General features: G+C 35.9%; 3 protein-coding genes across 3 annotated transcripts in view; 1 reads left to right on the top strand and 2 right to left on the bottom strand.

Annotated features, from left to right (window-relative positions):
• Positions 1-8,649: 8,649 nt before the first annotated feature.
• On the top strand, positions 8,650-10,738 carry LOC140742527 (uncharacterized). Its single transcript, XM_073073428.1, has 3 exons — positions 8,650-9,246; positions 9,840-10,040; positions 10,593-10,738. The coding sequence occupies exons 1-3, from the start codon at positions 9,181-9,183 to the stop codon at positions 10,698-10,700; spliced, it is 375 nt and encodes a 124-aa protein (XP_072929529.1). The 5' UTR covers positions 8,650-9,180; the 3' UTR covers positions 10,701-10,738.
• Positions 10,739-12,163: 1,425 nt separating this feature from the next.
• On the bottom strand, positions 12,164-17,239 carry LOC140742575 (sodium channel protein Nach-like). The gene is made up of 10 exons (XM_073073480.1): positions 17,037-17,239; positions 16,423-16,632; positions 15,651-15,816; positions 14,800-14,927; positions 14,337-14,463; positions 13,942-14,091; positions 13,468-13,654; positions 12,856-13,030; positions 12,460-12,566; positions 12,164-12,210 (listed from the first exon to the last, which is right to left on the bottom strand). Exons 1-10 carry the CDS (start codon positions 17,237-17,239, stop codon positions 12,164-12,166), a joined length of 1,500 nt encoding a protein of 499 aa, XP_072929581.1.
• An 862-nt stretch (positions 17,240-18,101) lies between these two features.
• Positions 18,102-27,281, bottom strand: part of LOC140742998 (uncharacterized) — a 28,194-nt gene continuing 19,014 nt past the window's right edge. The window contains exons 4-5 of the mRNA XM_073074122.1: positions 21,091-21,324; positions 18,102-20,897 (exon numbers count right to left, since the gene is read on the bottom strand). Of these exons, the coding sequence (XP_072930223.1) occupies positions 20,806-20,897; positions 21,091-21,324 (326 nt within the window). The 3' untranslated portion in view covers positions 18,102-20,805. The remainder of the gene's footprint in view (positions 20,898-21,090; positions 21,325-27,281) is intronic.

Here is a 27,281-nt window from a genome sequence, read left to right as displayed (position 1 = left end):
TTTAAGCTCCTATTGTGTCTTATAAAATCAGTGTTAAGTGCTGCCATGTTTTGGTTAGAAGGATGTGGTGTGTTGGTGACGCAATGATACTTTGACGTTAAAACGGACCATAGGAGTAACAATACATTTGTAACCGATATCCGGTATATTTTTCAATTTTTCGAGTTGAATACAGATATCACCACCACGCAACTTATTTATTTATTTAATTGGCATGCCAACAGCATAACATATAGAAATTTTACAAATAACTTCTTGTGATAAGGTAAAATACACTGGTATGCATGTCAATTGTAGGCATCTACATTTACAGAAATAGAGACATATTATATTTATACAAAGAATGTTAATTACAAAGAAAAAAATCTAAACAATACGTTAATTTTCTTAGGAAGCAAATCTATAGAGGAAGGTAGACAATTTGTTATTAAGATTTATTATGGAAAATGTCTATATTGGCTGATGCACCCACTTGGTTATATTCAGCACAGACCCCAGAGAGGCTCGAATGTTTGAAGAGGTGAGTTCTAGGTGATACATGTAAGTTTTTGGTAATAGGATGTCGTGGGTAATTGTATGGAATGACTTAATTGTTGCAATAAGTGGCTACAATCAATTTTGCCGGAAATTAGTTTATTGAGTACCATGCTATCGAGTAACATGCGATGGTTTTTTAATGACATAATTTTTAAATATTTTACACGGAGATCATATGTAATACGGTGGAAAATACCTGAAGTATAACTTGCCATCGACCTAATATAGTGAAAGCTAATCATACTGATACCTCCTGCTCACATGATTTTTCAAAACTAAAAGAAGCTACTCTGTAATATAATTCGTGCGAACACCCTACCATATGTAAATTATAAGGTCCACCTGGACCCACGATTTGATATAAGTACGTAAAATATTAATAAAACGTATTCAAGTGTTTATGCTGTATGAATATAACAAACATAATCAATAACTCTACATTGTTTATTACTCATTGACCTCACGGCGAGGCATTGTACCTAATACAACTTCACCTTCACCTTTAAAATCGTCGAAATGTTTATTTTAAATTTAAAGTCATTAGAGCAAATCAAATATTTGTTTGTATGGCCGAGGATGGAACTCAGGGCCCGTACTTGTTGTACCGATCACTGTGCCATTCGGTCGAAAACTAATAAAGCTATAGGCGAGAATGCAGTCCATCTGAAGGTAAGTGGCTACTGCCACCCAAGGACATCTATAATCGACCCCAGATTAGATTCCTACCTATTCCTATCTGTATACAGCGCTGCCCCGGAGGACTAAGCTGGAATGCCTCGCAAAAGTAAGTTTCCTTACTACATCCTTCAAACTATAACACAACAGCGCGTAACACTCCTGTTATTAGGTAATAGGTAATACGAAATAGGTGTGTTCTCACCATTAAAGCGATGTACATTTTAAAGTACATATTGGTTAATTAAATTAGGACGGACACACAAGCATCAAGACCCGGAAAAATAAATTTGTCATCATTTACGATAACTGGCGGGGATCTGGCTGCAAATTTGCAATTAAAAAAAATGTATTGCTTATAAAGAATTATTTCAATAATGTTAAAAAGAAGTTAAAAGAAAATTTTGATAGGTATTATAAAAGTAACGTTATAACTTGTGATGTATATGGACGTGTCTCCGTTAGGCTGCCACAAAAAAACATTTCTTTCCAATTGTTTTGGCACGTCGCGCATACATATGACAATTTAATCTCATATTGTGCCCACATTCTTCAGATAGATTGCTAGGGTTGGCGATTTTAATTTAGATTGATTTACCTATAGTTATTTTTTTGTAACTCCACCACGCTGGCTAATTGCGGATAGATAGACTTCACACATTCTTTAGATTGTTTTTCTCAAGTAACTTTGAAACGGGGGCTTTCCACGGACCACGACATTAAAGCGTTGTTTTTAATCGACGGACAAAGGAGGTTCTGTATTCGACCGCTATGCGATGTTCGTCAAAACTACTAATCCAATTTGGATGGGGTTTTAATTATCCTTTATCATGAAAACGTGGAAGACTGTGATTATTTATTTCTAGCCTGGAATTTAATTCCTGGAATCCCAAAGGCGCATAAACCTAATCCCCTTAAAATCCAGAGAGCAGGAAACTCTTTTTATACATATAGACATAGCATGGACCTCTAAATACTTACTTATGGAGGAACACCCAAAATTTAAATCAAAGTGAAAAAAATTAAATGAAACATAAATTTCACTAGCAAAATATTATTTTCGGCTAGCACTAGCAAAATATATTCGGTTTGCACGGACGTTCTTGCCACGGTCGTGTAAGATGTGGAATGAGCTTCCTCTCTAGGTATTCCCGGAGATCTATGACTTGTGGCTCTTCAAAAAAGGTGCAAAAATAGCTCTCCTTCAAAACCGGCAATGCATTGGCGACTCTTCTGGTGTTGCAAATGTCCATAGGCGACGTTAACTACTTTCCATCAGGTAGCACGTCTGCTTTATCGTCAGGTTCAAATACCTATAAAAAATAGTAAAAATTTAAGCTTAAAGCATAGGGATAAGACGAACGGACTACCACTGATGAAATGTAATTACCGTTCTGTCTAAAGGCATGCAACACCAGGGAGTCACCAATGCATCGCCGGCTTTGGCAGAGAACTATCTTTGCACATTTTTGGAGAGCCCCATGCCATAGCGCCCCGGGAATACCTGAGAGGCGCTTCTTTCCACATCTTTTGATGTGAAACATCTATAGCCGCACGTAAAAAAGATTTCTGGCGTGGCGACGATTACCTTTAACTACATAGACAAATGTTCTATAAGGGACAGAGCTATTAGAACAATGTGATAAAAAAAGACAACTAGTGTTTGACCTTGCGTTTCAAGTGTACGCAAACGTAAATATTGACCATGGAATATAGTGACCAATGATTACTTCAGTCAAAACGGGACATCGATTTTTTTATGTCAAATACTTTTTACTTGAAAAAATATAGTTAGAAATAATAAAAAACACGCTTTTATGATAAAATTAACTAAAAACAAGAAAATAATTTTCAATCTAGGAATCATTTAAGGAAAAGTAATTTTTTTTTTATTTATTTTTTTTTTTTTTTATAATATAAGAATAGCAGACGAGCATGCAGTCCACCTGATGTGGCTACTGCCGCCCATGGACATCTGTAATCAACCCCAGATAGGATTGGATATTCCTACCTGAGGTCGGTCACAGATGCGCCGCTACCCCTGAGGACTAAGCTGGAACGCCTCGGAAAAGTCTGTCTCCCTTACCACACCCTTCAAACCGGAACACAGCAGCGCCTAACACTGCTGTTATTAGGTAGAAATAGGTGTGGCGGTGGTGCCGCCGGAGTTGAACCACAAAGGGTTCTACCACCTTTGAATAGTATAATTTTGCAAAAAATGTGGGGCGCTTTATGAAAACTGATAAATGGAGCACCCCATGTTTTTTTCACAATTATAATATTTACTGTTACTTAATTGACAATGGCAACGGTTCATTTCGGAGACAACGGCACGAAGCATCGAAAAAAGGGACTGTCCCGTTAAAAACGGGACGTATGGACGTATATTTCTCATTGATACTCATGCTTGTCAAAGACAATGAAATAATGGAACAGAAGGTAAAAAATGTCCAGAACTGTCGATAATAGTTTTAGTACATCGTTTACGTAGAAATGTTATAGTACAGTTTAACTAAATAAATTATTATTATATAAATATATAATTTGATGAAAGAATGTATCTATACAGATGTATCGACTGGTTTAAAATATACGATTTAAAAATTGTTTATATTTATTATCGTATATTAGTAAAGATTACTCACTCCTAACAAGAAAATGTACCCAGTTTTGAGAATTGAAATAGTTGCGTAAAAAAGTTTTGCCACGTCTCCGTGCTAAAATGTCCGTAAAATATTTGAAATAATTATTTATCTATTATGTAAATTACGCAGTATTAGTTATTTATTTGTAAATTTTCTCTAAAAATGTTTTTATTTGTCAAGAATTCAAAAAAAACTTACTAATAAGCCGTTTGTGGCTTCATTCAATTTCAAGGCGGCGAAGTATCTTTACTAATTTATGTTTATTATTTTCAGTTTTATTTTACACACGACCATTAATTGCAAAGTTGTGTACATTTTATAAATGTACTAGCTGACCCAGCAAACATTGTGTTGCCATATAAATAAAAAAAATGTTAAGGGTGAACAACCCTTATCACTTAAGAGATATGAAAAATAGATAGATAGTAGCCAATTCTCAGACTTTCTGAATATGCATATAAATTTTGATGAAAATCAGTAAGAGCGTTTCGCAGGAGTACAGTAACTAACATCGTGACATGCGAATTTTATATAATCTTACCGTGGTCTTTTTGAGGATTAATTTCTGGCTATACAAAGATTGTTTATTAAATTATGTTTAGGTTAATTTATTCAATTAAAGAAATTTTAAAATACCGTATACTATCCTATATAAATTTTATGGTAATATTTTTTATTATTTACCACAGATATCGAAGAAAATTTAGAGATTAGGATACAGAATTTCCCATATATCGATTTTATTTTATTAAAATAAACTATAAAAAGTTATATTTTGACTAAATAAACATTAACACACTAATATAAAAATTAAGCAGTGGGATCTTAAACTATAACATACACGTATGAACATCGTGAGCTTCAATAAAATGTCACTTCTGTTCTGTTGATCTATGGTCATAGATCAATGAAAATTTTTTCATTGAGCTATGACAGTTCAATTCAATCAATGAAAGTTTTTGTCAATGAAAGTGATAAAGACGCAAAATGCATGGTCATGCATTTTGCGTCTTTATCACTTTCATTGACAAAAACATACTTTGTCTCTTTCTGGTTACTCATGTAATCATGGCGGATCGAACACGAAAAATAAACAAAATTTAATAATTTCTCTTCATTTACGTGTGATAGGTGATTCCATGAATCTTGTTTCTTTTTCGAGCATAATTTTTGCATTTATGCATTGCACAAGAAGGCATTTTGAGGCTTAAAATTCAAAATAATGACGTTTAACGTGTTCAGTGACATTCGTGTGTATTACTACGCCGCGCGAGAGCGACTGGAGTCGTTTTAACTCGTTTTACACCACTTGACGTATTTTGTATGTTTTAAGTATTGCCCGCTTATTTTTCTGATAATAAAATGTCTGACCGTGATAATTTAGAGAGTGAAAGTGATCAGCCTTCTGCAAAGAAAGCAAAATCACACTATGACACACCATCAAGTCATCAGTAAGTTAATTATTTTTTTATAATTAAAGTATGCATTTATCTGTGCATTAAGCACGCGTATATTTGGTGTGTTTTGAGCGCCAGCAAATGTAAAATCTACTATCTTGGTAGATTAAAATTCACATAAAAATCATTGCATACAATGTTTTTAAATTATTAATTAATTTTAATGTCATTCTTCTCAGAGAATAAATTTATTAAGACTGACAGAATTGTATTTCAAAATCAGCTGATGGCGTGCAGCGCACGAAAGTTTTTTCTTATTTGTTATAAATATGAACATTAAAAAATTAATATGTTTTTTTCTGCATATTACCTACTTTTACAAAATAATGTCGATGTTTCACATCTGCCAGGCGTCCCGTGACGGCTCACATTTTTTTTTATTTAAGATTATTTTTTTATTTTGGCCGTTAGCCAACCCTACCAGTACCGGTCGATGTATCACCGTTATTGCTACGTGCCTATCGGTCGGCAAGTCCGCAAATGTCCCCAATAGCCCAATATCGCCGCTAATACGCCCATTAGATTGATTTCGAGATACGATACGGTTTTTATAGCCACGGGGAATGAATTGGAACTAACACGAAAGATTTGAATGATCTTTGATGACTAATACGAAAATTATCATTTGCCTAATACTTTACCTGTATCTACAATTAAGTCTACGTGGTTTCAATCATATTATAAAGTTTCTTGAATAGAGGAAGAATGGACTAAAATGCCTGATTTCATATGGTGATTTTCTTTCTGGTTTTACTAAATTGCGGTACCTACGAGATACGGTACGGATTTGTTTTTAAGTAAAAATAGTTATTAGATTAGAACGACTTTTATCCATGGGAACTTTATTTGTTCGATAAGGTTTCTTTTTGACCTTTCTTCGATTGTCATTTTTTAGACCAACCAGGAAAAGAGCCATGGGGACAGAAGTGGATAGGGTTATGTAGCAGATCACCTCCTCTCCTCTTGTCCTTCCTCCTTCATACTCCTCTTGTCATTGATTCTTATAAACTGAACACTTATCTAGCCTAAATGGTGAATGAATACAAATGCCAAATTCAATTTATAATGTGGTTGAACTGGGAAGTGAACCTGACCCCAATATTGTGTAATCACACGTCATCTTCGCGAATCTCGACCTTCTGTTAGTTTGCAAGGTGAGCGCCAGATGAAGTGTCTGACATTAGATTATTTAATATTATCTATACGAGTATTGTTGTTAAATACTTGATGCATCGTATTTTCTATTTCTATATTTCTCACATTGAATCATAATTTGAAACACTGCGGAATCCAAACAATCAGTTAGTGTTACTTGGTTTTAAGTCAGATCTTCAGTATCGTCATTAATGTAAACTAAATCATGTTAATACTTTCTCATGAATTGCCATCTTCAACTATGATCATCGTCATCATTATCATCGATTGTAGTGCTTACAAATTTATGTTTCGACCGCACCACACCACAGATTAAAAATCACGCCGCTACAATTACATGTGTTAACAAAATAGACGAGGTTAGACGGAAGGCTAGTGTTACAAGTATTATACCACATGAGATGCCGGTGTTACCTAATAACGTAGATTTGTAACTTGTCAAGGTTTATTGTTGTTCAGACTGCTTTAATGATGACTGATGATAATTTAATGCAGTTTTATATTAGGAGTATATTTTAAACTGTAATTTTGTTAAATAGATTGTACCTACTTATGTTTAACAGCGGTTCAAAGAGAATAATATACATGGATATATCCTCATGCATTGTTTAAGGCTATAAGTTATTTCAAATTAAAAAAGAGCTATATTTCAATGCCAAAACCCAGTCAAAATTGCAAACTTTGTTTAGAACGACGAAATTATGATATCGATTTACGTTAAAAAGCTACATAAAAACATAACGTTTATTTTTTATGTTGTTCATGAGCTGAAACCCTACTACTTAATTATCTAATTTTGAAAGACATCACAGACATAGCTGCCGAAACGAAGGTTAAACAAACATATAAAAAATAATCAATAATACTTTAATGACCTATCAGAATGAATACTCTAACTTTACATAAGTTTAATAGTTTTAGTTTGAAAGTAGGTACTGTTAATTTGAACACTAACAACAGTTTATACGATTGAAAATTGATTGAAACAAGAGTTTACGAAAATAGAAACAATAACATTATGTTAGACTACTAAAGCCTAAAATAACATTACAATGTTTCTACAATAACGCTCGAAATCCTTGTAAAATGAAGATTTATCTAAGTAAAGGTCACTCAACGGCCACGGCTCGTCTTAATATTCATGAGGTCATTCGCGTCGTGCGTAGGTGGAACTTGCTTGTAATTAGAGCAATCATGGTAGATAGTAGAACTCTTTGATGTTCCTCTAAGTTAGCAGTGTTAGCACCGACACCTTTAATATACAACTTCGGTACAACCACGGACGAGTGCTACAACCCGTGCATACCCGTGGACCCTACAAATGGTGTCCAGAGGAACACCGTGGGGATTTAGCCGGTATGAGTTCAACATATGCTCTTCGCTGCCCCAGCAGCTGATAATATTGTGAAAAAAATGATAAGACTCTCGTATCATTTGGGATATATTATAGGTACCCATTTAACAGCAGGTGGGCCGCTAACTTTTTTAAGGGTACATTTTTTGGATTGTAACTCTAACGCCTCTTATTTGTAATCAATCTATCCAATTTTTGCTTACCAAGGGTCGAAATTTGACAGTTTCTAGGAGGCAATTTTTTTCTAGAGTCCGCATATTTGCTGTGATTTTTTTTTAGTTAATTAAAGGCCTCTTCATAATATCTGTGTAACCGGCAAGGTTGACGCCTTATAATTAAATTATTATAATTTTAATCACCGAAAATAAACAAGTATTTTTAACAATTTTTTTCATTTGGTTTTTGTATTGTTACTTTAAATATTTTTTTTTACTAATTGACGTAAATTATCGAAACAAAGTATCTTAATATCATAGTTTAACATACACATTCATAAAATTAAATAGGTATGCGTATTAGGTATCACTGAAGTCGTCAAGACTAGTTATATATAATTTAGATGAGATTTTTAGGCCGATAGCTTTATTGATGTTTAGCATATTTAATTATGGCTCGTTAAGCATTAGGATAATAATTAAAAGTACAAATTAGTAACACACACTAGATCACTAGTGTTACTTAAAATGATCTGATAATATTCAGATGAATATGATGAATACTGTAATGTATACAGGTTTTACAGATATATTATATATTTTATATACTACGTGGCGTAACTCACATTTAAAGAACATTTAAATTATTTAGTACATACTACTACTACTATGCAAATATTGCTTAAATAATTTCAGTCTATACTTGACCAGCATAAAATAATTACCAGATCGAATGTCCTATTTGATTATGCACACAACAACAATAGCGTAGGTAAATTCGTAATTGAGTCAATATAAAACTTCAGGCCATGAAATACCCAAGAAAATGAGATGCAATTGTTATAATGATAGCAGGACATGTTGCAGTATATGTGATTTTTAAATTCCAATACAAACGCGTATTATTTCTTTCGTTTAAGGGCACCACGACCACGAGTACGACACGAAAACGACGGCCATATCGACGACGTTTGTTTACGACATGACTGATTGAAAAAATAAAATGTAATAAAATAGTTTTTACTTATTGCATGTTTTTTTTTTCTAAAACTCCTGGACAATTCAGAACACGTCTGAAACTACAACAAAGCCTTCAAAGCAATTAGGATGATAGACAAACGAGGCTTGTTAAAGATAATATACCCATTAAACGAGAACATATAAGAATATCAGAATGAAGGGGTATAACAATTGTTGACAAAATGCTAACGAAACGCATTCGATGTTTGCTGTTGTTGGTGGCTGTGCCATCCGTATGGAGTGGCCCGGTAAGTTACACAACCTTCGATTGTAATAATTATATCAATATTCTTAGCACATTTAAGTTGTAACATTTTATATAAATAAAACATGCATGCATCTTATCGAATGAAAAGTAGCCAAATCCCCAAATAAAATTAGAGTCCAAACCAAGATCGGCCACGGATGCGTTGCTAACCCTTACTGCAAAGCTGAAAGCCCCTAATAAGTTTATATCCCTTACCAAAGGTTTGAAGGATATTTATTTTTATAATATAGGAGTAGCAGAAGAGCATACAGCTCACCTGCTGGTAAGTGGCTACTGCCGCCCATGGACATATGTAATCAACCCCAGAAACGCCGCCCTGAGGACTAAACGAGAACGCATCGGAAATATATGTCTTCCTTAGCACACCCTTCAAACCAGAACACAGCAGCGCTTAACACTACTGTTAAAAGTCAGAAATAGGTGTGGCGGTAGTACCGTCGGAGTCAAACCACAAAGGGTTCTACCACCTTCAAGCTGTAGTAAAAACTACACTGACCTACGTTCTATCTTAGTGTTCAAAACGATCATGTTACATACGAGGTTGATTACTCTAACAAAGTGGCTCTCCTGCAGCTTAGCCATGACATCGACCGCGGTCCCCTAGCAGCAGTGTCAGACCTGACATCAGCTGTATCGGAGCTGAACACCCGCGTCGCCAACCGCGCGTCCTGGCTGCAGCAGGGCGACAGGGACCCGCGCCTGGCGCTCCCCACCACCCAGGACCTGGAGACCATCAAGAAGGTCGCGCAGATCCTCATCACGTTAGGAGAACAGGTACTCGGATAGGGTACGTTTTTAAATTAAAGTGGTGTACATATTTTATTCTGGTATGAAATGCAAAGACCTATATTTTAATGCTGAAATCGCATATGGTTCATGTATAAGTGGGGATTTTCGGGAACAATACCCACTACACTCCTCAAATAAAAATTAGCAAAGGGAAATCCTTATCTTTTGTAAATTAGAATTCCGGTAAAAGAATACAGATGAAATACGCCTATTAAAAATAATGTATTTGATGGTTTGATGATTCTGTGGCCTCTCAAAATTATTTTACTATTTAGTTAATTAAATCATGAGATCATATCCGAATACCAACATTTTTTGACACATACCTTATCATATTACGTATGTACTACTGATAAATTAACTAAAATTAACTATACGAGGTGTATAAGTGTTTCTCCTCTACTCGAGCCTTCAAAGCAGAAAGCAACTCTTGACATTGTCATTTAAGGTAGAAACAAGTGCAGCGGTGGTTCAACTCACTTTAAGCATTCTTATTTATTTATTCATTCTTTCTATGTTTCATTATTACTTCCGCAGGTTATACCCGCCATAACTGGGGATGCGCCCCCCAGTCCTCCGCCCAGCAGCTACCCGTGCCCTCCGACAGAGATACCTAACGATCCGGTCAACGTAAAATCAATGTAAACATCGATAGTCTACTAGCATCTTTATAGTAACTATACAATAAACTTGGGACAGCAAATGCGACTTTCGTTTAGTGTAATAAAGTATTGGTGATAAATAGTACTTTCATTCATTTTTCAAGACATATGAAACCCATATAAAATACATAATTCCCTCCTCCGTCTACCTCACTCTACTATTGATTGACTTAGTATAATAATACTCTGAGAATATTGGTGACTCGAGCATGATGGAACGGTCACCATACTAGTCTAACACGCAATCGTTTCCAGGTTCAATTCCTGATAGATGTCAGTGTTTGGATTTTGACTATGAGTGTAGAAAGCAAGTATTATTATTATATTTTATCTTCCATTTTAAGTATAATGTCGGAAATATGTAAATAATCACAAATCTCACAGACCATTAACTTTACAATCACTTCTTCATACGGAAATGGCCAGGAAACAGACAAGCGGAAGGAAGATACGGAGAGTAATAAAGTAACTTAAGCAGTAATTATAACTATATTTATAATTAAGTTATAAACAACATTACAAATGGTCAATAACAGATTTCATTTCTGCGTGTCATCGTCGTCAGCAATACTTTGTAGTCCCACTGTTAGGCACGAGAAAGAGGGAGAGTTTTCAGGGGAATTGAGTTTATTTTTTCTACTACTATACTTACTTACTACTACTATAAAGGTAACCTCTGGCTAAGCTGTGTTAGGATATTAACAAACACAAAAAAATCTGTAAAGAGCTTACAATGCTTCCAATAATATACGAGTACCATGGATATCATAAAAATAAATCAAACATATTAAAATCAATTTCGTCAGTGTACAATGACTGACCGTGAACGGTCATGTGTATAATATGTGGGTCAAGGAAGGCTGTATTTGAACGAACATTTACATACATTGGTCACTACTGTTTAAAGTACTATCTGGTTAAAATATTATTTCTGTATTATAACAAAGCTTATTAAGTTTTACTATATAAATCTTACTCTTCGCATCATAGAGTTTTTTATAATGTAAGAGTGGCAAGCAAGTATGCAGTCCACCTGATGGAAGGTGTCTACTGCGACCAGATATCCATTATCTGTAATCAACCCTAGGTAAGATTACAGTCCTACCCGCGGTCGGCTACAGATGCATTGCTACCCTTGATGGCTAAGTTGAAACGCATCGAATTTTCGAGTGCGCACATTATATTACGTTACGCTTTCGATCGAGACGCTTGCGTCGAAAATAATGGTAACCCCATCGGATAGTGACGTGATATACCACTTCCATCGCGCCCACTGATGTTACGGCGATGACAAACATCCACCGACTGCCTAAGGCCGCTGTGAAGGAAAAGAAGAAGTTTATACATCTTTAATTTTTAAATAAAATTGAACAAACGACTGCTGCCACCTAATAGTTAGTAATCACTATCACCCATTAACATCTGTAACTATATACAAAAGTGATTCTACGTGAAGTCGATGATCACAATCATGGTCGTGTCATATGTGCCCTCTAAATTAGAGTAAAAAAATAAGCATTCTACTTATAATACTCAAATCCATTGATTTTAAACCCACCCCATATACTTAATATAAAAAAGACAAAAGTGACTTCAGAGTTCTTCTCAGTGACAAGAGAACTACCTAAACAAGGAGGGTCTTAATAGCACGCAGATACCCATAACATTGGACCATAACTCATTCAGAGTTTTGGTAAATAGTGAATACTCGTACTTAAACGTTTTATAGAAAATATCCTCACCGATCAGTTCAACCCAGCGCATATTAGATTCCACGATAAACAGATGCTGGTCTTCTGACGCGTAGAAAATGCGGATGACTGTCGTATTCACCAATGATGCTCCCTGTCTATAAATCAATACCAATTCGATAAATATATGAAATACATTGATGACTGCTTACATGCAAAGGCAAAAAAACGTTTATTTATTTATTAAACGTGACTCTAAAACTAAGTAGTTCATAAATTAAGACAATGAATGGACAAATGAAGTCTCAATCCAAAATAAAAGTAACTGTGATATCGCTCCATGACAATCCTTTAAAAAAACAGCTCTAACCAGCAAATGCATTAATGTTGGAGTAATTATTTTGTTTCATTCAAAATCAAATTTAGTTTCATTTGCATATTACTCACAGGAAATTATTCAAGAACAGCTTCTGTGTGAACTGGTAGTCAGCATGACTGACAGCGGCGGAGTAGGTGATGCGGCCGCAGTCCGGCAAACAGTGCTCGCAGTTCAGGGAGTCGGATGACTCTTCATTGAGGCTCGGATCGGCGTAATCACCAGGGTAAAAGTACATTAATTTTTCTAGAATTCAGATCGAAAATTGACAACATTTTTATGTTTTGAAAGCACTTCAAATGCAAATGAATTTCCCTCACACTAAGTAGCCACCGTTGTAAGTACGTACTAAGTACTTTTATTTTCGACCCGAATAGAACAGAATTCTGTAAAGAATTATGCTGTAACGGTCCTTACTAGCACGTCTGTCACAAGAGAACAGCGACTTTATAACACTATTGCATGACAGAAATAGGATGCATTGGCAATAATGCTGCTGCAGTTGAATCGCGCAGAATGCTACCGACAATTTAATATTTTTTTAACCAACCCTTTAAAAACGCTTGAAGGGTTGTTAAAGTTAAATTAAATTTATTGGCTAATAGGATAACAGTGCTACTTAAAGGGGGTTACAGATATCTAAAGACAATAAGTAAAATACAACCATATTACGCAAAGTTTACCTTTGTGTTTATTCAAACAAGCAAGTTGGTCAGGCGAGCAGATGGTGTCGCCGGTTTGCGGGAACAGCAGATGCGGTACGCAACCACACAGCGCTTGGACCGCGCTTCGCCTGCAGTTTGCTAAGCACCATTCCTGGCTGCGGTGGTCAATGTTACGACTTCGTGGCTTACGTATGCGACAACCGCGCTGAAAATAATATTGTTTTTTTTCCCACTTACGGTCTTTTTTTGTAATCCTAATCCAATTCAATGTTTTTGATCTAAAGTAATCCAAATGTAATAATTTCTATAGGCAGAATTTAACAAATTTCGACCTTTGGTAGGCAAAAAAAATATTGAATATTATTATTAACGGCCGTCAGACACAATGACACGATCTCTAATCTTTGTCGTGGTATGATATGGAGTACATTTCAAGTTTCCTTCAAAGATCTTAAGCGTCTTTTATTTAAGTAAAGAAAGAGTGTCGTTTACCCATTGTTCACTAAAGTACTTCAGCCCGGGAGCGATGTACTGCGCCCGGACGCTGAGCTTGAAGAATGCAGAAGCATTACGCTGGGTCAAGTAGATCTTGGGGGAACCACCTTCAATTAACGGATACTCACTGCCATCAAACAGTAATATCTGGAATATAAACAAAATATTATGAGCCAATAGACGATGTACAGACTAAACAGATAACAATGTGCCTTTTCATCATTAGCCCATGGAAACATACATGGAGGAAGCTTGGAACACGCATGGTAAGATGTTTCGAAAATTTCGATAGCGTGATTCAGAAAACTGTAGCGCCATCTCTTAACAAGTTGCCGAAAGTCAGCATACTAGTATCAAGACAGAAATATATTTATCATACATATAATAAGCACCTCAACCCCCTCCCCCGGTCCCCTGATGTACGCTACGTCACTGTCATTTTTTTTCACTACCAGCGACAGTCCATAATCATCCCCCACGAAGTTCAGCTTCTGCACCGGATTATATAGATCTTCGTCTCTGAAAAGATAGTTGTTGTAGAGACATTTAGTGTATTTTTCGAAAAATTGTTTCGGTATCCCATAACTCATAATTTTATGTTTAAAATTCATTTGTTTATAAAATAGACATTCTGAATTGGTCATAAGTAAGTACCTAACTTACTGTTAACACTATGTAATTGGAATACCATAAAGTTTTAATGTTTGCTCATAAATTATGTATAATTGTTAAAGTTATTCGACGATGTACGAGTACATACAGCACTGATTCTTAAAATCGATGGATTCGTAACAATTTAGGTGTTTTGATATAATTATAAGTAATGCTGTAATTAAAGAAAAATGATGATCTTACTGATATCTGGAGTTGAAGGCACAGCATAGACCGTGCGGAGTGGCGCGCAGTGCGAACAGCCGGTCACACGGCACGCGCACCGTACGCCAGCCGCAACGTTTTAGAAACGATGAGCACTTTGGTGTTAACTGTACCGAGTACAGGTATGTGAAAACTTAATACTAACTTAATAAGAAACAACGCAAAGTTTAAATCAATGTTTGAAGCAAAGAAAACATAAGTTACAATAACGTAATTAGAAAATAGAGCAGGTAGTCAACTTTTCTAAAACTCGTTAGAACTTAGAAGTCCATCGTCGGCGAAACATAGGTTGACGTCTACCTGGGAAAGTTGGTCAAAGTCACAATGCGCTTGATGACCACCTTTTTACTAATCTTTATATATATATTTCTTATGTGCGTGTGTATGTCACTGAACTCCTCCTAAACGACTGGACTGATTTTGATGAAATTTGTTGTGTGTGTTCAAGGGGACTTGAGAATGGTTTAGATTCACAATTTAGTCTGTGGGAAAAGGATTTTTAAATTAATTTTTAATTCGTAAGTAATAGAATCGGAAACTATGCATTTGATCAAGTGATGATCTTTAGCAAAGTTGTTGTCCAAGAGCCCACGAGGGTTTGGGAGTTCGTAAGACCAATTTTCGACAGATGGCACCACTGTCATTCCAATGCAGGTACAAATTTTCCGTTTTATGTATGTCACAGTATTTCTTTAAAATGCGGGCGAAGCCGCGGGCACCACTAGTTAGTTATATATTCGTGATTATAATACATGTTTTGGCAAAAAATATCCTTTTTTGATTTACTTTCATATTATTTTAGATGACCTAGATCGGTGGATGAGACTCACTTTAATGATAATATTAGTGACGTTTGTCTCATGAGCGACCCTGGCCAGGTACTGCATGAAGGCCACGTCCACGGGCGGGAGGCTCCAAGTCAGCAGCGCGCCGAAGGTCAGGAGGTTCCTCTCGATGGCTTCCAGAGTGTAAGTGCCGTTGCGGTCTAGCGAATGTCTGGAATGTTACCAAATTTATACCAATTAATTTAATATTCCACTATTATAATGATTATTGCGTGCCTAATTAATGGGTACAAAAAATGTATTCAGTGATACCTAAGAAATTCATTAATTTTATAAAGAAAAAATATTCGTAATTATTTTAATCGCTACTCATTAAACAAATAAATGTTATACGTGTCGTGATTATATCTGAATTTGAATATATTATTTAATTAAGAACGAAGATAAAAAATATTAATTTGACAATAATATTATATTATGAAAGCGCCTAGCATTTATAAATAGCAACAATTTAGTCAAGACAGTTTAGATAAATAAGTCAATCAGTCAATCACAGGGGCACCGTGGTTGTTACTGTCACCATCTATCATGAATTGCAACAAATATGATGTATGATCAACTCAATACTATTTTAATGCTACACACAGGTATTCTTCTATAGTAAGAAGCGTTTAAGCCATAACATAGTCTACAAAGGTCGATTGCAGATCGATGGATTTCACACACCATTAAGAACTTTTTAACAGAACTCTGAGGCAGGTGTTCTCAACATGTTTTCCTTCATCGTTAAACCAAGTGATATTCTTCCGAAACTCACAAATAACTTGCATATCCCTTCAACGCTGTCTTGCTGATGACGCTGTAGCTGCAGACGGCCACCGCGGGGAAGTCCACGTACTGCACGGGGTGCTGCATGGGGAGCAGGTTGATAAGGAGCGGCGGCTGGCTGCGGAACGCCCGCCAGTTGCTCTCTAATACTACGAGCCCGCTTACGGTCAGCAGCAAAACGAACATTATGTAACAGCGCCTGTAGCATGGTTAATACAAAAATATAATTGAGGAAATGTGTCTCTTCGTTGTTTCTAAAAGGCGCACTATGTTTCGAACTTATAAAGTTTATCAATATTAATAGAATTATTTTAATGGTCGACTTAAATGTAAATATGTTAAATCTTTCCCATCCAATAACCGCTCGGCCTGCATAACTTGCTAGCCAGTAGCGGTGAGAATAAACTTGGCACTTCATGTAAGCGTTTTTGTCTCACTACATCATTAAACTATTAAAATTTATTTATGAGCCGTAGCTAACGAGCTATCAGTCCTGAAGATAAGCGATCACAATCGCCCAGGCCCTATTGAACAGGTTCTATCTAAGGGCGATCATAGCTACGTTGCCATTCCTAAGGACTTGTCGATGGTGCTGCAACTTACCTTACAGGTCGAGGCATATTCTTTTCTCTCATATACTTAATACATTTTATGGAGCAGTTCTCCCAGAAATCTTTAACGGCATCTATAAAACTGCTTCTCAAGCGAGTTTCGAAACCAGTCGCTGATTTCGATCCAAATATTTTCCTCTTGGTCTGCGTATCTTTCACCTTTTTGTACCATGCTTCAGGGTCTATGGTTCTCATTGTGAAGAAATCCAGAACAATTAGAAAGGATTGCAGGCGGTAAAATTTTCGGCTATTATGTCGATGTTTAAAACATGCTACTGTAAGAAATCACAATTACTGAGGTAAAGAGAAATATCTATTTTAAAAATAAATTTGCCTTTAAGTCTGCTATCTACTTACAGGAATAAACCGCTTATCAACCCCGCCAATGCTTTTCTATGTAAATGATAACACCCATTGTAAACTAACTGTGACAGTAGAATACCTAGTCTAATCTAAACTAGGTTGCATGAAGTATAGGCTACCGTACAAATAGACAGAAGCTGATAGCTGAATATTCTATTTGTATTAGGACTGTTCATAGTTCCAAGTTTTGTCTTGTGTATGAACACAATTAAATATCAAAAGCTCCGTGTTTTTTACATGTAGTTGGCATATTTATTAATTATTCAGCGATTCCGTGCCGTGACTACCAATAAAATTAACGGGTAGGCTATATCAACTTCATTTAGGTACAACTATTTCATGAATTTATTAATCGATAGCTAGTGTAGTTAAGTCTATTGAAAAGATTATAGCAACTTTATTTTGGAAAGGGCAGGGAAATTTAAACAGCAATAAGTAAATATCGACTAATCCCTAAATTTATAGAAATTCTGCGCTTGTCCGCCTATACTTATTCAGAACACCGTACCCTTTCCCCATATACACGCCCATGCCTATCAGGTAGGTGGAATCGTCTGTTCTCATAGAAAGACTGTTTGTAGAGACGCAACCAATTAAATTTTGTCAAAGGCATTAAAAACACATTAAAAACTTTATTGCTTGTTATAGGCAATCGAATGTAGAGGAGGATACAGATAAAAGTTATAACAACACGTACAGTGGTAACTTTATTTATTTCATTTCATTATCATTTAGACAGCAATTTCTAGAATAATTAGACAAGTAGACATCAAAATATGGTACTTTAATGTATCGAAATACAGCAAAAATAGTCATACATGGGTGTATTTTCTTTTTATAAAATAGGTAGTAACTATTTTAAATTCCAAATATGTCCACAATTTGACAAGACAAGCAAACTTCATTTTGTTCTGTGCCTATTTTTTCTTAAGGCAAAAAAAACGAAAAACATTATCAAAATGGTAAATTTTGAATCCGGTATTACAATAAATAGCTTAAATTTACAAATTGATCTCTTAAAACTACAAAAGATTATCCATATACAATACGGTTGTATAATACTGATTTGGTTAAAACAGTGTTGTACTTATTAATGAGAACCTTACATACTCGTACTTTATTACATTTTTTGATCCAAAATGTAAATAAATAACTTTTGTGTGTTATGAATCTGATGGCTACTTCGTGAGGTTTTATTTTTTTTTACGTTCTCAATAATATAATTTCAATATATGCTTTAAATTATAACTATTATTTTAATTTCCAAATTTTAAGAAAATTGACAAAAAAAGTTAATTTTAATTTTTGTATACTTATGACATGGTAACTTAAAATCTAAACCACCTTTGGCGCCACTAATTGAATTACGTAACAATAAAATAAATAAAACAACAAATCATTGGTTTCCATTAATCCTAACACATATAAATTATTGTAATACATATATGCTACGATTGTTTTAAATCCATTAAATAGACACTGACTTATACCTATATATTTTTTTTTCCAAAATTCATGTAAAGTTACAGCTGTAATGATATCAACACTTAGTACTAAATCAATGACGAAACGACTTACTACTAGTAATCATTTATCATTCGATTCGATTAGAACTCAGGCCTTATAAGGTAATAAGATTTAGGCCTCATTTAGGCCTTTGAATAAGAATTAAGTGACATTTAGGTCGTATAATAACTCGGAGCTCCAGAGTGAGCGATGCTTGGTTTTTCGCTACACGGCAAAATCTGTCATGATGGAATCCGTACGCTATAATAGCCATTTTACTGCCATAGCCCAGGTCCAGTAGTAGGTACACCTCAAAACGGTGATGGATGGAACAATATCTTAAAGTACCTAAGTCATTTCGGCATTGAATTCCTATTCATAAAGACAATTTAAAATGTCATTTCACATAGCAATAACATCAATACTTAGGCCGCATTAACTGAAACTATAGTCAGGAAATTATATTATATCCATAGATCCTTCACAAAATATCGCGGCTGATTGTATGTTGTTAATTGATTCATCCAAGATCAACATAAAGTAAAGAACGACAAATATATATCGTTAAATTTTAATTGGAATCCCTGATGTTTTTGTTACACGTGAGGAAAGCAGCTCCAATTTTTGAACTGCTAATGTCATAGTATTTTTCAGTAATGTATAGTCATTGTCAGTTTAGTAGCTAGAGCCATCTTAGCGTGTTACATGTGTGTCGCTTCACCATCGCTAGTCCAGTGCTATTTCTTTATCTTCTTCTAATGCGTCAACCTTTATCCACTCACTGAATATAGAAGTCCTCATGACATCTCCATGTTAAGCAAATGATATTTAATGCTGTTTCCATCAAGATAGATCTGCTAATTAGACCAGAACCTCCCAATAATACCGTCTTCAAATACAAACAAACTGTAATTTCATATTTTTATAAGTTTTAAAGATTCTCGTTAATACGACCTAAGAAATACGAAGCGATTTACCTACACTAAATAGTGATTGTAATTAGAAGAGTAACGGTTAGCTTTAGGAATAATAGGCGTTGTGTCATTGCATAACACGGAATACTGATAGGAAAATAGACGCAAGGGTTTCTGCATATGAAAATACAAATTTTGTATAGAAAAAGATTTCTAAAATAAATTTAATATAGGATCCGAAAAGGGGGAATACGTGGCCAGTAGGCGTTACTAATTATTTACTTGATCCTTGATTTTTGTATTCTTAAAATAAAGGACGAAAGGAGTTAACCTGTAGGATACTTTGTACAGTTTACTAAGCTCTCAGACGCTTAATAATTATTTTATATCTATAATTTTGGTTATAAATTATTTAGAGTCTGACAATAGGGATAATGCAATAGGTGATGATTAAGCAATTCTTTTTAAAAGTAGTCTTGTCGTCTGATTTCAATGATGATTCAAAACGAATCTCTAATTTTATTTTAAAAAACTGGATTTAAATCTTGAGAAGAAACATTTTTTTCAAGCAAGTATAAACAGCATATCCAACAAACCTGTTAATACAGAAACCATTTTAACCATAGAACATTAATCATAGATATATTGATAAATTGAGCTAAGTGTTAAGCTCCATAGCATCAGAAGAGCTACACGACTCATATCCAATTTACTAATGATCAAATCCGGTGCATACAAAATGCCTGGTGCACAGATATTTCCGCTTCCACGCTGCGCACCTATGATTAAAGGCCGTCATTATTGTCTTCAGAGATTGACATTAACGTGATGCAATGCAAGTCCGTTTCAATACACAGTCATTATTCCAAACGGATGAATGCTGTCACACGTATCACTTAGTAAGTCCTTGTCCATAAGCCAGGGTTGTCGCGGTTACACGTGCACAGGCCCAGCGTAGGGCTGCGGTGTGTGTGTGTGTCACAGGTAGGCGACGAACAGCAGCATCGACAGCAGCAGGAGAGACACGCCGCTGACGCCCAGGCGCGTCGACTTGGAGAGGATTCCCTTCCCTAAAAGAACAATCTATCTTAGAATATATAATCTGATAAAGTTTTGCTTGGTATAGGGATCGCGCATTCGATAGTTGGATTACATTTCAAGGATTTTACATTTATAAGCGTGAACACACTTTACATGCAAAAAAATCAGTAGTTAAAATAAGTTATTTGCTAATTCATTCAGACAAATTAAAAAACGACTAACATCGTTCAGCAAGTTTCTTATAACAACAGCAATCCCTCAGGCGGCTGTACTGCACGCAGTCGCGGGCCAGGGGCCGGCAGCGGTGCGGGCCCAGGTAGCACGTGTGGGGCAGCCAGGGGAACGGCTCCGGGAAGAAGCGCCTCTCGCAGCAGCAGTGGTCGGCGAGCACCCGCGTCTCACAGTACTCCATCTCTTTGCGCGAGCAGACGCCACAGCCCTCCCGCGTCGTTGGCACTGGAATGGTGAGTCCAAAATGAGACTTAATTGCTTGGTTGAAATTCTTGTCGATTATTGTTATATTCAAGGATTGTAGAGGTTCTAGTATATGAGCGATAGCCCACGCTCGCGATCTTCGCTAGCGATAGGCAGCCATAGTCAGCGGTAGCCGCTAACTTTCACAGACTACGCCAGGCTATCGTTGACAACAATCGGCAATAGTTATCAACGCGGACTGCCGCTTATATATTAGCTTAATGTCGCTCGTATGATTTCTCCCAAGTTGTGATAAAGTTGTCTATGGAAATTTAATTAACACGTTCAGGGCATCGGTTTTATTATGAGTAGCTTACAAAATATAATTTTGGCGCAAGTTATTAAATAGTACCAGACAATATTAGGTTTACAATCGCATTTTCTAACATTCGCAGGAATTATAAAATTATGGGAGAAACATCGCAAATGCATACGCCATTTTGTTTTACACGACATCACACATGCGCGGTAATGCTAGTTTCGAGAAGTCGCAGAAATCAAATTGAATTCTGGATAAACTGACTTTGATTATGAATTAAACAGATAATGTAAAAGTTATTTCTTAACCTAATTTGAGCGCTACTTTTGCAACTAGGTACTAAAATCATTAAAAAAATCAGTAGACGTGACTACCAAGCCATTGTTTTTGCTTCCGTCTATATATTATTTCCTGCAAATTATGTTCTACGATATGGCATCCTAACGACCGATTACCCTTATTGGGTATCAAATTGGCTAAGTATGATGATAACTAATTCGTCATACGCAAATTTATAGCTTCCTTTAATTCCTAATTGAGATAATTATTTTTAGGTACCTGTAGAAACTTACGTAGCTGTTTATGTGGCTAATACTGATATTTATAAAGGAAAACGGCATATCCGTTGGATATTGTCGAATTTCTTTTGATGAGGTCTATATTATATCCGGTAAAAGTTTGAAAAACATAATTCAAACTCACAATTTAAAAACGCCCCCTGTAAACTTATAGAAATAATTGCACTTGATATCACTTAAATGATAAAACCCAACTTACGTTATATTTAATATTCTTTCCAAATATTCTCCATGAATTGCATAGAACTCGAGGAAAACCTGGTCCGAGCAAGTGTAGCAATAGCCGAACCTTCTCGTTGGCTTACGGATCTCCATGGCGACAGGAGTCCTAATTGACGCTACGTACAATCTAGTCCAGATACTGCGAGTAAACTACGAAAACCGAGCAAGCAGACTTGATCAACGTCGCCACACACCGGCTAATGTATTGTTTTATGATACCTATGAATGTCAAGTCTTCCTCTATCGGATCTAACTGCAGGGCGGCTTCAATGTCGTTAGCTACCACTTCTATACGTAAATGTCCTTGTTCATTTGTGTGTGAGATTGACATAGATTCAGCAGAAGGGTCAACATTAATGACTACTTCGCAAAGCAGATCGCCACCAAGCACTATATTGAAAATGCGCCGCATTTCTACTCTTACTACCTGGCTTCAGGTTTGAGATAATTTTAACTTAAATCGGACGAAATTAAACGTGTCGGCTCATATTGAGTTCGTAGCGATCGAACATCCTGATTCGGTTACGGCATTCAAAGCAGCGCCACGTCTCTCTCGTCGTCAGATCCATCGCATTGTATTGGTCTTGAGTTACACCTGAACAGAAGAAATGGTAGTGGCGAATGCACATCACACATCGCATTCCATCATACACATGTTCGAAACACCGTAGACAAATGACCATTTTTATTTTCTGATGACAAATGAATAGCACAATTTTTTCAAAACACGAAAATCAGATTATTTTAAAAACTAAGGACTTTCAACAAACGTCTTAAGGTGTTACATACAGAAAAATCCGATATTCACTAGATTTGGAAAATCACTCAAAGCATTTCAGTTTATCACACTAACTGTTTAAAGACGTATATTTGGAGGATACACGCAACAATTTTATTATATGGCCCTCATAAATCACTTAACGCGCAATAAATCGTGACGACAGAAGCTCTGGACACTATCTGCGAATGTCTGATGAGAGGGCGTTCCGCGTGCAGAGGGTTGCAGTAAGGACGCATGTGCAGTCGCTATCGATCATCGAGTGGTCCTGCCCGGCCGGAATCAATCGAGCTATTTATAGGATGCCTAGACACCTGGGCGCTACCGCCCCGTCTGACTCTACGCGGGGAAATGATATACCCACATTGAGTTATGTTTTTTCCTTATCTTTCTATAGGGGTGGATGTCAAGAATTATTGATTCGTGTTCTAATTTTAGTTTAATTAGCTTGTTTATGTGGCTGTAACCTCGCCAACTCAGACGACAATATTTACTCAGAATATTTTCTCAGATATTTATTTGTAATTTAAAAATACAACTTTTCTGTCTTGCTCTTTAAACATTGAAAACTATCTAGGAATAGAAAGATACCATATTATAAAACAGCTAAGATAAAATCTATACTTACTACATGAAAAGCTGACTACTCGCTATGTATTGACGGTGGTAACCCTTTGTAGTTCGTGTCCGGAAACACCGATTTGAGCGTTGTACTAGCAATATTACCTAAACGTTGCTGCTCACTAAAGGAGACATCCGACTCATCCGAGGCGTTGCAACTTAGTTATCAGAGATCGTAACACAACGCATTTGAGACCTCACGAGGAATCTAACCTTATCTAGGATTCACTACAGATTTCCATGGGGTAAATAGCTATTTAACACGATGTGAACTATATGCTTGTTTGCTACTTCTATACTATAGGAAATGTAATATCTACTTGTATACGGTGTATCGCATCCCTAATAGGACTAGACAGGATCAGACAGACATAAGTAGATTACGTTACGTAAATTTTTCCTATTTCTTGCTTTTTATGCGAATTTCTTATTATAAGTTTTATACCTAGTTGCTCACTTTTTATAATTCACTACAAAAACAACATTAAAGTGACGGTAAATCGAAGGCTACACCTAACTATTTGTGGGGCAAAAAATATGATCATTCTAGCGTGTAATTCAAAAGCGTAAATAATTTTACAGATTTCAATAGTATAATATAGAGTAGACTAGTAGAGTACACATCTTATGAAGTTAGCCTATCTGACGGTGAATAATAATTGCCGCCCAAAGATAGTTGTTATCAATCACAATAACATTGGAATTACTCTGGAAACCGCTTATTTATATGATGCTACCTCAGAGGTACGCGCACATGTCACGCAAGTGCTATTATATCCTTATAAGCAATAGCAAAAAAAAAAACCAGTAGCGCATAGATTAGTATAGATATCTCACAGCCTTGTAATTGAAGGACAAACGAAAAAATGACTGACAAACAGTCAGCCAATTTGCCATTACGTCTCCAACTATCGTGGTAATTTATGCGGAATAATGCCGACATGTGCAGTAAGGTGGTGCAAAAACAACACGAAGTCGAAGGAAAGTTGCGGAGAAATGTCGTTTCATTCGTAAATGCTCTAAAAACTACATTTTTCAAACACGATAATAGCTGACAGTGACAATTTGAATTGTCAAAACTGGTTACATTTTCTTGTTAGGAGTGAGTAATCTTTACTAATCTATGCAGGAGCGTTTAAGATTGTTGGCAATGTCTCCAAGTCGAACCATGATGGATCCTATCACTGTTATCAGTAGATGTATCCTAGAAATAGCTAACAGTACCATTGCAATTGAACCGTTAACAATTACTTGTCCTTAAACACCCAAATCCAAGTAAAAAGAAGCGCCTGAAGAGTTGTCATTTATTTATTTCACAATAAAGTAGGTTAAAAAGCAACAGGTTTTGCAGAGACACCTCCGACGTCTTTATATATATTTTTTGTAACCGAACAGAACATGACTAAAGAAAATATACAGTACAGTTGATTGATACAGTTAGCTGGCGGTTTAGAAAACTGTCATTGAAATGAGAGCAAGTGTACACATTGGGTTATACACAGTAGCGAAAAAAGACTATGCATAGGGCTACACTAATTTCAAGTTGAATTTAGCTTCGATTGGTTGAAGAGGCGCCCTCTCATTGTTGAAAACGATGTGCACAAGTAATTAATTTACATATGTTTTACAAGCGACGAATATCTGCGTGGCCACCCATTCATCCAATTCCAGTTCGCACCCGACGTCTCTTTATATATTTTACATAGCTTACGACCCACACAAACCGCGGGACTTCGCATTTTGCGTAAAAATATTATGAACATGTATGAAACCAAGGAACACCTTGTCTAATGTTCCATTATTCTTAATCTGAGAGGAACAGAGCAATTGATATTTTCTGAAGTTTGCGGCTCACAGACATCAAGTAATGCGGTTACAAACCCTAGGAAGTCCATTTGACTCGGATACGGAACCTAAAACTTTTGTACGGCAAAAATAAATATCGATTTTGTTCAACGCCATTTACTATCAAAATAAATAAAAAAAACATTTTGACAAAAAGAGGAGTTGGCTGATTTGCCAATGAAGGTATCGATATACTTATGTGATACGCCGCAGATACGCCACAAATTTCAACTTCCTTTTTAATACCATCTGAGTATCTGACGCTTTCAATTCTAAATAACCAAACACCTTTATAACTACATAATATATATAGATACATTTTACACAAACAGCAACTCCCACACAAGTAATTATCCAATTAACTGCAAGGAGTCTAACGAGAGTGATTCGCGGGGGCTGGAGTGACATCACCGTGCTTGTGACGTCATGCCTCAGCTCACACGAGGGGACGGGCTGAACCTATTTCGCAGGGTTTTATGGTTCAACACATTGTTTTATTTTTATGGACATAGTCATTGTAAAGGAGCAGACATTTCACCCTCCTAATACGAAATTTTAAATTTTCTTCTTCTATATAAAACTTATGAAAGCAAGTTTTTGTGTTCCATACCATCAGCTGATACAAATCTATTAGTCCTAGGCGCAATTAAAAAGAGGGTTTCGCACCACAGGGGTTGGCTGAGTACTAATGCGTACAATTGGTGATACAATTTTGCAAATTCCATCTCCATCACTGGACATTATGCAATTCAACTTCCCATATCTTCCCTATGCTTTTAAATTCACACCGTTACAAATAAATAATCACTTACTACAGTGAATTATTGAATCAATGATTTTGCAATATCCTCAAAAATATTTTAACAACAACATAAACTTCATTCCATAAGTGTACAGCAAAAAGTATCAGTCATTCTTTTCAGTAGCATTCATGTCCCAAGTACAAACTGTAATCAAACTAATCACGGAATGTGTCACTCATTAGACGGGCGGGTGGCGGCCACGTCCTCTCCTGCACTGTCATTTAATGACACGGCTTATGAAATTATAGCTGCAGCTCCGCTTGGCTTCCGTTGTAATAGGTTTTTTGTATAGATCTATATGACAGTCTCACTGCCCAAAGGTCATTTAGATTTAATTTATCTAGTATAGAAGTTTGAAGGCAAAGGCTCTTCGTGATTCAAATGCGGCACTACCTTCACGCCTATATCTCTCGTATTTTATAACAGCAGTGTTAGACGCTGCTGTATTCTGACATGATCGGAGCTAAAGATTTTTGTTTAAGCTTAGACTTAAAAGGTAACAATGATTGTGTGAGTTTCAAGTAAATCTCCAATCCTATTTCAGATGAATCATAGTTAGACTTAAGTGGAAACCACCTAGGTATAATCAGAAAAATCTTTCACTACATGCATTCTTATACGTAGCTGCGTAGCATTGTGGTCATTGCGGTCTAATGTAATAAGAGTACATAATTTTCAAGAGGACCGGGTGTAGAATGATTTCATGATTAATTAATTAATTAAATGTGTAATTTAATAAATGTCTAAGTCATCTGCAATACAACGAAACCGTGGAGCAATGTAGAAAAGTTTTCAACTGTCATTATTACCTATATCGCTTCAGAATCCCCTTT

Source organism: Epargyreus clarus, unplaced genomic scaffold, assembly GCF_041222505.1.
Source record: "Epargyreus clarus isolate Ecla_fem2 unplaced genomic scaffold, WU_Ecla_fem_2.2 ptg000006l, whole genome shotgun sequence".
Taxonomy (NCBI): Eukaryota; Metazoa; Arthropoda; class Insecta; order Lepidoptera; family Hesperiidae; genus Epargyreus; species Epargyreus clarus.
The sequence above is the reverse complement of the archived record's forward strand: the minus strand, read 5'-3'. Positions and strand labels throughout refer to the sequence as shown.